This window comes from Egretta garzetta, unplaced genomic scaffold (assembly GCF_000687185.1).
Source record: "Egretta garzetta isolate BGI_Z169 unplaced genomic scaffold, ASM68718v1 scaffold787, whole genome shotgun sequence".
In the NCBI taxonomy this organism is placed as follows: domain Eukaryota; kingdom Metazoa; phylum Chordata; class Aves; order Pelecaniformes; family Ardeidae; genus Egretta; species Egretta garzetta.
The window spans coordinates 446995-463408 of NW_009260266.1; the positions used below are offsets into that span (position 1 = coordinate 446995).

Sequence of the window (16414 nt, forward strand, 5' to 3'; positions counted from 1 at the left end):
ATATTGTAAAATGTATTCAAGGTGTAAGGGATACTCAGTGTTGAACAGTGTATGTGGTCAACAAATAATTGAACAAATTACCAAATAATAAAAATAATAAATCATTTTTTTAAGCAAGGCATATACAGCTGTGCCTCTGTCTTTCTAGGACTCCTTCTGAATCCAGATCCCTGGTTTCAATCTTTATTGAAATGATTTATACACTGTAACATTATGTTGAGTTGTATCCGAAACAAAATCTTGCCCCGTTTCTTCCTAGTCATGAATCCGTTTCTGACAGGATCTTTTATTTAGGCACTTTCTGTAATTGTACTGCAGTTTCTTCATTAAAAAAGAAAGAAGAAAAAATAGCCGGTAAACACCAAGTCCCTTCCAGATTTAACTGTCTTTATAGTAATTAGGAAATTACAAATCCCTGTGACTACAGTCATGCCGATCTTTCTCCATTTGCCAACTCAATCAGTACTGTTCTATACAAGAACATGAACAAAAGGCAGCAATCAAAATCAGTTGATTCAATGACCACCTGTTTCTTTTAATTAAAAATAATAATTTAGTGTGAATTCCAGGAGGGGACTGAAAAAATCTGCCTTTGAACTGTGGTCAAGTTGTCTTCTTTTATCCAAGTATAGAGAAGGAAATAGTTGATTGATAATTGTCGCTATTAATTAAATATGAGGGGTTTTTTCCATTTGTGTACCTTCTTAACTCTCTTCAGATTAATAAAGAATAGAAGTGGCCTTAGTAACAGCGATGGGAAAAGAGATTTTTGTTGTTATTTTTGGCTGGGGTGACATTTATTATCATGAAAGGCTTTTCATTTACGGAACTTGAGAATTGGTCTTCATTTCTGAATGTATTTCCAACCCTTGAAACTGTGGATGAATTGGCTGTAGTTTGGACTTGCCGTACGGCAGCTGCTTTTGGATGTGCTTGCAAGGGTCTGCAGGCAGCACAGCCGTGTTTGCACAGCACGCTGCTGTGTGCATGCCTAAGCTCAGGGCTCTCCTACCTCCGTTAGCTCTGAAATCCCTCACGGAAAGAGCCTGCCTCTTCTTTTCTCCATTGCATCCTTGTACAGTCTTAAAGACTGATTTACATAGGGGTTATTACCTCTATTTTTGCTTAGTCTTCATTTTCTTATCCCACCACTACCTTTGTTATTGTAGAGTTGAATGCAGCTCTGTTTATGCTCTCAACACCTGCTGGGACGTTAAGGTGTGCGAGTGGTGCAGATGTCTGTGGAACGAATGCTTCCTCTGAGCTATTCCGTAGAGTCACTCCAAACAGCAAGACTCCAAATCCTGCCTGAAGGTGGGATTCCTGGAAAGAGTCACTGTGTAATTTCTTACCAAGTAAGAAAGCACGGTTGGTTGTGTCATTCCTCTCCTCCTCTGTTGGATGAAGGTGCTCTCAGTAGCTATATGTCAACCTATGGAAGATTTTTTGGGGGTGCTTGGCAGATAGATGTGGAGCTCCACAGAGTCTCAGCTGGGGAGAAGTAACCCCATGAACCACTGCAAAGCCCAACTGATCTGTAGTTGGCCCTGCTTTGAGCCAGGGGTTGGGCTCAGTGGTCTCCAGAGGTCCCTGCCAGCCTCAGCCTTCTGTGATTCTGTGATATTTTTGACTCTTCAGGCAACAGAAGTCTGATCTTTTTACTTTTCTTCACTGCAGCTCAGAGAGAGGAAATCCCAAACAAGCTTTAAACATTTGTACATTTTGTAATAAAAAGTGATACGATCTTTGTATCGCTGACTTCCTAAAGTTACTAAATCATTCCCAAGAGTCTCAGATTCTGTTTGCTTTCCCTTTCCCATGTACACAGCCTCATTCGGTCAGGAAAGAACAAAGCTGGTGACCGGCTCCACAATGACTTCTTGCTGTTTCTTACTTCTGGGCTCTGATCACAGAAGCCATATTTTAAGCCCTGAAAGTTATTTCCAGTAGAAGCACCTGGCTCCTTGGCTCTCGCAGCTCCTCTAGGTTGAAGCTGCTTTCTCAACTTAGGATGCCGTGCAAATCACGGAGGTTTTTGTTACCTTGATAGGAAAATAAATAGCAAACAGAAGAAAGTCGCTCAAACAGACGTGGTATCTGAACAGGGTCCTAGATGTTGCAGTCACTGTTTGGAAGGTGTTTGGAAAAGCTGGAGTCTGAAGACTTTCATAAATGCAACGGAAGTTTGCCTGAGGACAGCGTGGGATGAATGTGGGATTTGGCTCCGTACAGAGAAAAACACTCTAGGTTCTTCTTAAATATGTATTATTAGCTTGGTATTTGCTTGGGGAAGATAAAGCTATTTTAAGTAAAATACATGCGGTACAAATTGCAATGGTTTCATTGATCTCTTAGAGCAGCGTTCCTTGGGATCCGTACTTTAAAGACATTTGGGGGGGGACAAGGAAGGATGTAGGATTCGGTGCTTCAGTTGGAAGTGTTTAAAGGTTGTGTATTAAATGTGGGGAAAACAGACCTGCGTCTGCCAGAGCTTTTCTGTTGGTAAAGAGGAATGGTGACCTCTTCTCTCTTACACCGTTTTGTATATGTGTTTTGCATATATTTAATGTATCGCCTCCCCTTCTGTTTTCGATAGACATTCTAAACTGTTAGTACCACGATTTATGCCACTGAGGTTTTTTTCTTTTGCCTAAGTGAAGTAATTTGGGATGTTTGAAGCTTACTTTTCCTTTACACCTTTTAAACTAGCAAATAAATATATTTGTTAAGTGTTTGGTTGGAGATGAAGAACAGTGGTTCTGTCATGGAGGTGGGAAATGGAAAACTGGGTACATTTCCATTTCTTTACCCAAACTTGTTTTTTGTTGTTGTAGGCCCTGCTACAACCTTAGGACCTTACAGGTCATCTGCTGCAGAACTCCTTTAAGTTATTTTTGTAATGGAAAATAAAATCTTCCATTCCTCCCACAATATTTCTACACTTGCATTTTTGCATTTTCTGCTTCTTAATGATCACAAAAATCGCGGTTCAGATATGGAAAAAAACCCTTTCACCAACCACGGGCTTTTTGAAAGAAAAAATTCATCTTGTATCCTACCTAACGCCTTGTCGATGAACGTTAATGATTGCAAACAGCCATTTTTCTCCCCACCTTGATCACTGGTACGGGCTCCGGCACTGACAGGTCTGCTTGCAGTGTGGATTTAAATTCCTTCCAAAAATCACACCGGTTCTAGATGTGTCACCCAGAAGATGCCGAATTCAAGACGATATGGATATAGTTTCAGAGGTTTTGGTCTTAGATACATGGTTCTGGTGACACAGTTATCAATACTAGCACGTTGTGTACTGCAAAAGGACTTTAACAAGTGTTAATACGATGCTGCTTTGTATATAAAATCTCCACTGATGCAACCTCACACGTGGTGGGTTTTGTGTATTTTATACTTAAAAGCAAAGTGGTGATTTAATGCCTGTAAAATTATAGGCGGTTCAACGTTGCCATCGAGGGGAACAAAATTCTAATCAAAAGGGAGCTTTTAGGAAGAATTCAGAAACACGAAGCTCGTGAGCGGGTCTGTAATGCGTTAAAGCACAGTTTGCCACGTGCTGCTGGTTAACGTGCGCTTCCAACTACTGCACACCCCCGTCTTTGAGCCAGAAAAATTATGGAATGATTTCTCGGGGCGGGAGGAGGGATCCTTTCCTTTGCTGTCCAGTAAAGGAAATGGATTCATTGGTGCTAAACAAAGAACGGAGGCCAGGGTGGTGGCCACACTGCTGCAGGGGGGCAAAATGCAGTTCGGTGCCAGCGCAGAGACTGGGAAACGCGGGGGTTTGCTGAGGTGCCTCCGCGTTCTTCTGCTTCCCTCTGCTGGAACAGATCCTTTCGGCAGAGCCAGAGCTGGCTGGCTGGGCAAGTCACTTCTGCAAACTCATTTAGTTATTTTTTAAAGGTTTCTCCTCCATTGTCGGTTTTCTTTCATTAGGTCCAGGTAGCGCAAGTCTGCGTACAACGCAGATCTCCTGGTCGGTGTGATTCTACGGCCGCCTCTCCCTGAAGAAGCACATCTCAGCTTTGAGCCTAATGAATGATATTTTGGTTTTTTTCAGAGCTGTATGGGCTGTAGATGCCCAGTTGCTATGCGTCTTCATGGGGATGCTGCACCCTTTATGCCATTACAGGCTCTGAAAGTCCGTTGTCCTGCCGTCAAATTGCAGGGCGCTGGCTAGATTTCGGCCAATTTAAAGGTTTTTCAAAGACAAATATTTAAATGTCTGGGATATCGATTGCCCAGAGTTTCCTTTCCCATTGAATTATATGACACTGTATTCAATGCAATGCGGGATTGTCTTAATAATGGCAGAGAATTCACTTTTTAGCATGAAAATAACATGAACTTTAATAGAGCAGATCATTCATCACTGCTTAACAAGCACATTCCCATTGCCGCTTTCCCCCTTCATAATTTTGATGGATTTTGGAAACAGAAGTGGGTTTTCCCTTTAGAGTTTCACAATTAATCTATGCCAAGTTTAGTGCAAAGTTCAATTCTCTTGCAAATAGCAGCCATTATTTGGCAGTTCATCTGTCACATCCTGGCTTGGCTCCCTGTGTTTACTATGAAATATGACTGCCAGCTACGCTTTGGGAATTATTGAAAGTTTACGTTGATTAAAAGGGGATATTTGAAGAAAATGTACGGGATCTTACCTCTAACTCAGCAGTTTACCTCTAGCTGTAAAATACTACAGACGATGTTCTTTCCTCGGTGCTGCATGCAAGTCGCTTAATGCACAGCTAACATTGGGAAGTATTAAACTGTATTAACAACTCATAAGTGTTAATTGCTGTTAATAATGCAAGTAATTAGTGCTGGCAATGTGATAATTATTACTAATTTAGTTACTTATAATTAAAGTGTAAACTCTAGATTCAAGAGTAGTTCTATGTGTATGAGAAGCCCGTGTTAATATAGGGAATAAGGTAGAAAGGTTTTACCACCTCTGATGGGCGCACAGAGATCCCTTGGCTTTCTCCGCATCTTCTCAGGCTTGCTTTCAAAATGATAAGGTTTGGTATAATTCAATTTATCAAAAAGAAAAAAATGCATAGGATTGAAACAGAAAAAAGGATTAAATACTGATGGAGAGTGCACTCTTCTATTTGTTAGCTTTTAAGTATTTTTTGAGGTTCTTTTATTTACTTCTGTTAAAGGGATTTAAAAAGATTTCCTATGTGCAAAGTTTCCATTTCATCCGTGGTTTTGGTACTGTTTTCCTTTGTCCTCTTTTTTTTATGCCGTGCCTTGCAGAAGTGACTCTGTGTGTGTATAGAACAATAACTGATAATAATCAGAACATACTTGCTGCTCTGTAAAAAAATAATTAATTCCTAATGAATTGTTCATTTTAAACATACAGTAGGCACTTTCACACAGTGATGGAAAGCGAATATTTATTGTAGAAAGTAAATGATGATTCAGTTTATATACATTGACTCATGCAGGGCCAGCTTCAAAGTGCGATCCCGCCTGATTTATTTATTCATGCGACTGGTTTTATTTCGTTGTTTTATAAGAATGCCCTTGTTGGCGTCTTGTCATTCCGTGCAGTTCGGCGCAGGAGGACACGAGCCTTGGCTCATGGAGCGCTGCTTTGCAGGGAGTGCAGTGTAGCTGTCCTCATGTGTCACAACATTTTTAAGCCACGCGCACAGCCCTGCTTAACTTAATTACCGTGTATATTCCGTTGATTGGAATGGAATTATTTGGTAGTGTTTGTTATATCATTTCAGTCTAATACACAGGTTCAGTGTATTTGGTAGACATTCACTATAATAATTTCCCATAGCTCTTTCCCCTCTATATCATTACTTTATACTCATAAATACCACTTGCGTCAGACGTTAAACACAACTTTAAAAATGTGTTTATTCAGTGCCATTCGTAGAAGCCGTGGGTTTCGTCCTTCTCAGCAACAGATGTGCTTACCAAAGTAATGTTTAAGTGTACATATTTATACGGCAACAAGGCCCCTTATGTCTTCTAAACAAAACAATTTAAGGAAGAATTAGCTTTGAAAATGTGTTTTTAATTGGTGGGAAGGTGTATAGGCAGGGCTCATCCATCAGATACCTTTAGCAAAGCAGTGTTCCCATGACCCTGCACCACAAGACCCGGTGGCTATATCTTTAATAAATAACCAAACAGATGTTCTCTGGAGCATTGGATGTCATTCCATTTAGGTTAACTGTCTTTACAAAATAAATGTGGTTGTTCGCAGTTTGCATTTCATATCTCAGGCTGTATAACACACAGAGCTGTTGAAACAGTCTCAATTTGAATTCTGAATGTGGAGTCTTTACTCGTTGTCCTGGATAGTACATAATTTCTATCTGAGCAGGGAAAACTACTGGTTATGGGTTCGTGATAAAACCTAGAATCAGTACCAAAAAAAAAAAAATCATGCAAAGAATGCTTACCGAAACAAAAAAAAAACCCTTTGCAAGGTGTAGTATGGCAAAATATTAAATTTTGAAGACAAGACTTTGCCTTCTCATAGTCATATTTTTATGAAAATTCCTGTTAGGAGTTCCCAAATTTCCTTAATTTCTTGAGAAAGGACTTATACTTGAGGAGTCTTTTGTTTCGGTAGACAGAGTTAGCAGGTTTTCCATCTTGTATAACATGCTGTGCTTTGCTTTGGATTTTTTGGAAAGCTTTTATTGGCAGCTGCAAGTTGAAAAGTGAATTTATTTTTTATGACAATTTAGTAATTCTCATATAAACGTATATGAATGTAAAATGTAAACAGAAGAAAAATATTTTGAGGTCTCGTTTTGCAGTTGTATTTTTTTAAGGATGTTTTAATACATGACAGACCTGGGATTTCATAATTTCCACAGTCTTTTGTGAGGAATGACTGCTATTCCCAACTTCTGATTGAGACTGTGCAGTGGCAGCTTTGACTAAAACACAGTTGGAGCTGGAAGTGGTCATCAAGGAGCTCAGAACAGGGGTGATGTGCACAGAAAGTACGGGGTGATCAAGCTGTTTGGTTTTGCAATGCACATCTCCAAGTGATGGGATCAGGCTGCGCCAGTCCTGTGTACGTGAGGTTCTGTGCTTGTGCATACGTGGAATGAGCCTGAGGTGGGTGAAGGTATTGAAGCTGTGGTTTCTAACTTGCCTATAAATGCTCTTGGTTTTCCGAAGGGAACCTCTAACAGCAAATGCATTCGTCTGTCATACGGTGTTTGGTTTAAGTGATTTGGGTGTATTCCCTTTCACTGGTCCTAAATTAGAAACCATTTCCAAGCTGCTGGTGGCCTTAAAATGTCCTCACTATAAATTTCTCTGGTGGAAAATCAGAGGGGAATAGCAGTCTCGGTAAAATATTTAGTACATGCCAAGTTAGAATTTGTTCGCTTTCATCTGCAATAGTACAGATCATAAGTTTGCAACATTTCAAGATGATCCCGTCTTTAAGATCCTGATTTTACAGGCATTTCTCTGTATTTCAAGTTAGCCCCTTAACAGTTACTTCCCTCCTCTCCTGCTATTCTTCGTGTCGCCGTCTCAGAACGGTGATGACAACACACCGCAAACACGCGGGCAGTGTGCGACACTTGAGCCACCAGGCCAAACGCCATCATTATACTTTATGTATAGGTGCTGTTGGTAAAGGGAAGTTATAGCGTAGATGAATCCCAGGAGCAAACCTGTGTTCTCCGAGCTGCCGCACTCTTCCTTCCAACACCAAAGCAAAGGAAAAACAGGAACCGAGGCCAACGTACCTGCAGCAGTGTAGGTACCACTATACGGGCTGTGAAGAAGCTCCATGCTGGAATATATTTTTCCATAGCATAAATTGCAGAGCTGGGAAGTTTTTTCTATTTGAAGTAATATGTTAAAGGTGCGCCAGTCTTATTTGTTATGACCTGAGACTCTCTTTCTGTTTTTTTCCTTCAGGATCCCAGAAGCAAGCACAAATTTAAGATCCACACATATGGGAGCCCAACCTTTTGCGACCATTGTGGGTCGCTGCTCTACGGGCTTCTGCACCAAGGGATGAAATGTGACAGTAAGTGAAGTTTTTCTGCTACCAGAAGGGTATTTTTGAAAGTAAATGGAAACGCTGGGTAACAGCTTCTTGTTTCTTTTCTGTGGAATTTCAAATGTCAGCTATTTATAGTACTGTTATATCTCCAGTGAGTATTTCAGTACTATAATAATATACTAATGAAAGTCACCTCTGTTGCCGAGAACTTGGTGTATTGAATTTGATGTGGCCAAAGAGCATTTGCCACGGCAGTTTGGGGAAAGGCTGGTTTTGGACTGGTCAGGTGAATGCGCTGTTGAAAACTGAAATTTCAGTTTGGTTGGTAGCCAAGGTCCGATATTTTCCTTGCATTTCATTTGTCTTGGAAATCTCCTGCTAGAAAATCTAATTATCAATTTAAACCTAACTGCCTCCATTGCTAACGCTGGCATGAATGCTCGGTTTTCTTAGTCATATTCCCAGCAAGTCTTCATTCCATTTTCACTTTTTTTTTTTCCTTACACTTCATTAATTATTTCTTTAGGTTTCTGAAGTAGATTATTTTATTCTCTGTGTCATTCGCGGTCTACAAGATGTATTGTAAGATAGACCCTAGCCATGTCGTTCAGTTGAAAAACATGCAGCTGTAATCTGAAAGTCTTGCCAACGGTTAAGCATTGTAATCTTAACTTTCACTTTTGCAGTGTAACCGTATTATTAGCTCCTTATAGCTGTCTGAACCATTTTTATGTCCACAGCTTGTGACATGAATGTTCATAAGCAATGTGTAATAAACGTCCCGAGCCTCTGTGGCATGGATCACACAGAAAAAAGAGGAAGGATTTATCTGAAAGCTGAAGTTACTGGTGACAAACTGGAAGTAACAGGTACACAACTCATTTTTGAATTTTTCAGGTTTTATAAATGTATAATATACACTCTGGGTTTAGGTACCTTGGTCAAATCTTTCTGTATTAAAGCCAGGGATGGAGTTAGTTCCCTTCAGAAGTGTGAGGATTTCATTCAACATGTCCTTGAATCAAGAAACAGTATGAACTGGTGTTCATAAAAGTGAATAGAAAAACGAAAGCTGTGGGGAATAGCTTTAAAATCTCAGGAACGTTAATTAGAAAATCAGTGTAATGCCAGTTTTCCATGTAGGAAGCAGCCCAGTAGGCCAGCTGGCTGTTCAGGAAGTCAGCCATCATCTCAACAGCACAAGAAATACTCGAAACTTTCATCGGCTGAGGAGTTGTTTCCTGCATTTCAGAGTATTTAATAAACACAAGCAACTTGGATTCAATCCCAAGTATTACTCCCAGGGTGTTATAAAATTAAAAAAAAATCGCATTCTGGAAGGTGAAGGTTATTAAGATGGGGAGGAGGAGGAGAGAGGAAGGAAAGAGGAGTGGCACTTCATTTCCTCGGAAGTGTTTCTCTCAGGATTGATGAGTAAGCTTTGGTTGTGCGCACACACACCCCTCCACACCCCCACTGACCCATTCCAAGCCTGAAGTTGCAGAAAAAATTCTGGAAAATGTGTTTGCAAGTGTAAGGATTGTTTTGTCCCCTAAATAGACATGTGATGGGTCGTTTAACTCCAACAGAACTTCCTTGTGCTCTGTCAGAAAGTGGAGATTATCGCTCAGGGTTTGCATAAGAAGTTGTATTTACAGCATACGTTGTGTTTGTTCTGTACGTGCTTTCTGTTTTAGCTGGGGCCAGCTGATAATCTAGCGGATCTTATATCTGAAGCGTAAAGTTGGTAGTGAACTTTGTTGTTGATTTTTCCTTTCTGTTGGACACAGATACACAGATGACAGTGTATTTACTCAAAGGGAGAGCACAGGGCAGGAATTAGGATGGACAGAATTGAAATGAAGGAAGGAATAACACAAAATTTTGTTCATTTTGTTTTGTAGGTAGAGGCAAGTCTATAAAACAAATTTAAACACTAAAAGAAAGTCTCAATTTTTTATATCTCAGAACTTTAAGGAAATTTTAAAAATGTGCTGTAGTAACTAAAACCAAACTAAGTATGATATAACTTAGAAAATAGAGTTGAAGATAGTCAGAAAACACAAGTTATCAAAAGCGTTTACCTCAGGAGAAGGGATGGGTTCGTGTGTCATCAAAATTTACAGGCAACACATCTTAGTACATCACATTAGGTGTACACTGATGCATCTTTAAAATTGGTACTGCAAGAAACTTTTGAGGGCTACAAAAATGATCCGAGGGCTGGAGCACCTCTCCTATGAGGACAGGCTGAGAGAGTTGGGCTTGTTCAGTCTGGAGAAAAGGAGGCTACGGGGAGACCTGATTGCGGCCTTCCAGTACCTAAAGGGGGCCTATAGGAAAGATGGGGAACGTCTTTTTCATAGGGCCAGCTGTGTTAGGACAAGGGGAAATGGTTTTAAACTAGAACAGGGTAGGTTCAGGCTAGAGGTAAGGAAGAAATTTTTTACAATGAGGGTGGTAAAACACTGGAACAGGTTGCCCAGAGAGGTAGTGGAGGCCCCATCCCTGGGAACATTCAAGGCCAGGTTGGATGGGGCTCTGAGCAATCTGATCTAGTTAGCAGTGTCCCTGCTCACTGCAGGGGGGTTGGACTAGATGACCACTAGTGGTCCCTTCCAACCCTAAACATTCTATGATTCTATGATTCTATGATTCTAAACTGAATTCACAACGTCCACACAGTGAAACAAGAATGGGGCACGATGCTGTTATAGTTGCCTGTTTGGTGTTGCAAAATGGAATTAAATTTCAGGGTAAAGTTAGAGCAGGAGAAAGGAGGAGGTTTCTTAGACCATCTCAACTTCTGTCTTCGCTTCTTGATGTAGTTGTTGGCAACCTGTGGCTGTTGAGTGCTGTGTATTCAGCGTTGCTCGGTTGAAAGGCTATAGGCTATTATACGCCAAAAGGATGTTCCTCTGCCTCTGCACTTCTTTGGGGAATGAATCGCAGTGGAGACCATGCCCCTTGTAGTCAACATAAAGGAAATCAGACCATTGCACTGAATTTTCACAGCTTATAGAACCAGCACAGTTCCCTCCAGTCGCTGTACTCATCCATGGCTTTGTTCTCTCTAAATCCAAATACCTCCATATTCTCCCGTCAAACCTTGTAAAATACATTGAAAAGGAGAGGTGTGGTAAAATGCAGTTCGAAAGGATCAGAACAGATCCCAAGTGGTACTTAATTGTAGCTTAACTTCTCAAATAGCTTCCTGTCGACGTGGGAGGGGTAAATTTGTCCAAGGTACTGTCATTAGCAGAAAGGTTTCACGAAGTAGTGAAACACTTCAAAGATGGTGATGCACGTTCTAAAAGTAATTGTGCCATGAGAGAGAACTAATCTGAAAATCAGCCAAGTGACAAAACTTAATATTTGCATTGGTCTAGGCTGCTTTGCAGCAAGGATCTTAAATGTGGCTTAAACTTTCTGACATAATGCACATCATTTGACCAGTAAGATGTACGTGCTTTCTGATGATTCAGCAGGTTTATAATCCTTTTAGGGACAAAACTGTCACAAGACTTTGTGGTACCAAGGCACTGTAAAACAATTACAGAAATAGGTGTTCTTTTAGTTCACTATTTTATTTGAAAATGACGTAAAATATGAATGTGGTAAAATTGTTACCGATCTTTTGTAGGTTTTCTTCATAAGCTCTTTTTGATGTGAGCGTACTTGGCAAATGCTGTTACTTTTCTGTTTATAAATAAATCATTTCCATCCCATTAAGTAGGTTTTTGGACAAGAAGAAAAATTTTTACTATAACCTGGTTATGTATATAACAATTACAGTGCTGTTAAGTTGTTTTGGTTGAGGCTTGTCAGCAGTTCCAAGCTTTCAGAAAATGTCTTTAAATAAAAATGACAATAGCCCTGACAGTAAGCTGCTTTTTTTTTACTAAAAGATACTGTACAGACTAAGCCCAGATTGGGTGAAGTTTCAGTGTTTAACTGAACAGGAAAAAAGCAATTGTCAGCTCATGGACATGCTGCTACGCAAAGGTTTTGAACTCCCTTTCTCCCAGTAGGGCATTGCTTCTAAAATATTTATTGTCAAAACCTCTGTTAGAATATACAGCGCCCAGAGCTGCCAGGCGCGATACCACTGCCTTTAGATTCAGGAAAGGAGGTGAATTAAATGTCCGGGAGGTTTAGAAACAGCAGGAAAAATAATCAATGATTGGCTGTTTGGTTTGAGCCCTTGCCTGAATCTTTTTCAAAGGAATTACTCTGTAGGTGTTGAACTCCTTCAGCTGAATTCCTTAATATCTCGGCTCTGCATCCTGTTTTGGTTGTTAATTAGTTCCCGCTGATTCTTTCATAGCCAGCCTTGATTGCATGCAAAACATCTGTGCTGCTAAATGGAGACTTGCCACTCAGGTTGGTGTCTTGCAAAGAGCTTCGATGGGCAGCTCAGCCCTCTTGCTTCCAGCCAGGAAAGTCCATCGAGGACGCAGCTCGCTGGTGGTGACTGGAAGATGCGGTTGGTTGGGGGATGCTGTTGAGTATGTTGCAATTTGTCTTTCCTTTTGTGTAATTGCTTTGAGGGTTTTGTGGTGGTTTTTGTTTCCAAAAAGGCCACAGTATGTGCTTGCTTACTAAGTGTTTTCCTAATAAAACACTGTAAATAGTACCGAGGTTTTTTTTCCCAGTGAATTATAGGAAAGAGGCAAGGCAGAGTACTGCCAGATGGAGCTGGCCAGTGGTTCAGTCAGATTATCTAAAAGATCTAAGTACTTTGGCAAGTTTTGAATTGAACTAATGGTAGGAATGATTCAGTCCTATATGTAAAGATACTTAATTCTGGTTTACTAGGTCGGATCTTCAGTCTGGGTGCTTAAAGGTAGACCTGCAGTCTTTTCTGTGTGAATGTTAGAGACTCTGCAACACTTTTTCACAAATAAGTAGGGATTTTGTACTGCTGTCTTCCCAGTGCTAGTCTCTGTGCCACATCCAGTGCTCGTTTGTGTTGCAATTCTTAAATAGCAATGGCTTATTTTATAGCTGCTAGCTTGAGAGTTGCATTGCATATTAATAACTTACTGCACTTGCAGTAAATCAGCTTGCTGATTTTCTTTTTGTAGGATCTGTCTTGAATTGCTTTTTGCTGAAATCGCTGAATTCGTGACCCTTTCATAGGTTGGACTGACTTGAAGGTTCTGCATTTAGGCATAGTAAAACAGTTTTTGCTATTCTTAATCGATGGGGTTTTGCACTGAATTTTCTTCCTCCTGATGTGCGTTAAAGGTTTTGTCACTCTTTTTACTGATTTACATTTACTGATTGACCCATCTTATAACTTGGGGCTCTTCTGAGTGAGTTTGTAGGTGGTTGAATCACAGTTGTGACTTTTTTATTTATTTATTTATTTATGAATTATTTTTATAGTGAGTAAACAATAACCTTTGTGAGAAAATAACCCCATCTGGTGCACTGACATATTAAAAAGCTGCCACGTTATTGGGATCCTGAACTGCAACCCATCAGTTGCTGGGAGTTGGATTTGACAGCAGCTGACAGTAACGAGCTGCCCTCCCAACGCAGGCACTGATTTAGAGGCAGGGTGTTACCGACTCGCTGTCAGCTAACGCACCCTACCGTTACATAAACATTATTAAAATACATAGATATACACAGCCCAGAGTTTTCAGGGGGGTTAAAGTGTATTTTTTTTCTTAGCTGAAAGAATACAGAAAATGTGGGTTTATTCTTCAGCGATGCTTCTGTTACTTAAAAGAGGAGGAAACCTGGCAGTGATCTCTGCAGAGGTTGGGAGCACATAACGGGCTCTCTGACAATAATCTCCCTAGGTGTTCTGTACTCCCCACCGTACGTTTTTCAAATTATTTATGAGGGTGTGAATGCTGAGGCACCCTATGGCACTGCATATTAATGTCCTGTCACACTGCTTGCTGTGGACAGCTGGGTTGGGAGCCTCTGCCCAAACGAGCTTGAGAGACAAACTGGAGAGTTGTGGCACACTTTCAGATTCTCATAAAAATTGTTTCCTTAGAAGACCCCTAATAATTTTATTTATGATTGTCTAGGTCGGTATCAGTGTCTGTCTTCAGCATTAATTTCATTATGTTCTGCTACTGATTTTAGAAGGGGAACATATATGAATACTCTGGCTATTTGACTAGCTTTTAGTATCAAATAACTATAAAGTGATCCTAAATAATTACTTGCATGTGGGAGGCATTTTTAATGTCTCAAAGAATGTGATCACGTGTTTTATCTCACTAATATCTTCTCTCTTTCCTGGCATCCCCAGAATCTACAGGGTTGCTGTGTTCTTTACAGAAAGAGCTGTGCCTTTAACAAACGCCAGCCCCGGCAGCAACTGAAGGCTCCCCATTTAATTCATTAAATTAACTTTACCATGAAGAAACAGGCAATGCATAGTATTTAAAAGAATTACTATTTTTTTCATAAATGGCCATTTGCATGCATTTAAAAATGTAACTAAAATGTTATATATTTATGTAAGATAAATAAACAGGTAAGAATTAGAAATGTAATAGTCTAAATCCCTTTTCAGTCGATTTGATACATCTTGTGTTAAGACTTATGTTTCATTAAGTCGCTGTCCTACCCAGGAGTAGGATTTTTTTTTTTATGATGATAATTTTTATAAAAGTAATATCATTTAAAAATAAAATACAGTTGCTTTTATGAGATTTTAGTTGAAATTTCAACCGGAGAACCTATTGCAGGGACAAGTACTTAGTAAGTAGCATTAGAGATGATGGTACATTTTTTGTTTCTAGGAGAGAATATCTTAATCAAAACAGAGGAATAAAGTGTCGTGCAACATTGGATCGTTTTCCATCTTGTTCTAGCACAGAAATTAATCACTTATTTATTCCTTGTATGTAGATCACCTATGAAATGCCGCATTCCGATAGCCTACGTTCCTTATGTTGCCATCTTTCAGGATTCAGGAAATTAGATGTAATGAGTAGGCACTGGTCTCGGGAGGGATATTAGAGGGAAGTTTAGCTGGGCAGGGGAGTAGTTATGGAATAAAGTTTCATATCAAAAAGCCCTTCTAGTGAACAAAAACTGTATTGAAATTGGAAATGGTCTGAAAAGCAGGATTTGTTTTGAAGCCAGTTGTGCGCGTGAGTCACAACCAGCTCCAGAAAGCAAGCATTTGGTGGTCGTTTTAATAAAATCTTATCGTAAATCTTTAATGAAAGCTGAGCAGTTTTGGAGGCAGCTTTGGGTTTTGCATGCAGAGAGTACAAGTACACAAATCGGAATAAAGACGGCTTTCAGTGGTGGGTAAATCATTTGCACTGTGGCTAAGGGGAGTGCGGTAACGGACCGGGAGCAAGTTCTTTGGCTGGGAATAGCAGATCCTCTGTCACTCACCTAAGTCATCTGCAAACCGGGCAGATCGCTGGAATCTGCACCAGAATCTTCCTCAGGAAGTAATGAGAATTATGGAATAATTCATTAATGCTTTATTGGGGGAAAACAGCAACTTCACGACGCGTTGGAGCTAATATCAGTCTCCCTTTTCGTTCACTTTGCTAGATAGCTTGCCAAACGAGACCATTTACGACTCCAAGTATCTTCTAAAAGCAGCTATTCACCCGCGGTTGAGAGATTTCTGCCCATCTAAGTTGCCTGTAGGGAGTAAAAGATTGGCAAGGAAGGGTTGCTGTGATTAGTAAACTGTTTTATTATCAACATTTGGGAATTCAGGAAAAAGGTAGCTGTGACTCACTTGAAAAGGAACTGAGTTAAATTCACGCTGCTAAAAATTCAGCTTAATTATAGGGGCAGAAACTTTTATTTACTCATTCCCATGACTAAATTTCTTTGGTGGTATCACAAGGAGATATAAATCCATAACTGCATATGGCTTGCAACTTTTGATCTATACGATCTCATGGAAAGAGCTCCGGTTTTGTCATCTACTTTCTGAATTCCTCAAAACTCTGCCTAGATTTCTTCTTTTTGCGTAAAATGGCAGTTGTTCTCTGCCAGCCCACTCTGTCTTATTTAGATATTTATTTAAAGTATGAATACCTAAGAACCAGCTCTGTATTTGCTTATGTCTTTATACTATTCCTGGAAAAGTAGGCGTCCCAGTTCTAGGCATGCTTCTGGATGGATGCTGCTGGATTAGAAGTAGCACATAATTGCACAGCCATCAAATAGCCCACGTTTTCTGCTGACTAAGCATTTATGATCTCTTCTTTATTAATGATGAGGAAAATGGTACACTCCTTTCCCTGCGGCAAGTAGGCAACTGTTGCTGGATTTTAGAAGGAAAACATGGGCGTGGGCAAGCTTGAATTTGTTAGAAATGTCAATATATACTTTGCTGTCTCTTAATCTGTGTGCTTTCTCAGTCCCCATTAAGAGTCTAATCTG

The 16414-nt window shown here is 40.1% G+C and overlaps 1 protein-coding gene across 1 annotated transcript in view; it reads left to right on the forward strand.

The window, feature by feature from the left end:
• PRKCA (protein kinase C alpha) overlaps positions 1 to 16414 on the forward strand; it is a 155595-nt gene that overhangs the window by 91074 nt on the left and 48107 nt on the right. Inside the window, exons 3-4 of the mRNA XM_035897710.1 lie at positions 7936 to 8047; positions 8764 to 8892. Coding sequence (XP_035753603.1) covers positions 8035 to 8047; positions 8764 to 8892 — 142 coding nt within the window. The 5' untranslated portion in view covers positions 7936 to 8034. The remainder of the gene's footprint in view (positions 1 to 7935; positions 8048 to 8763; positions 8893 to 16414) is intronic.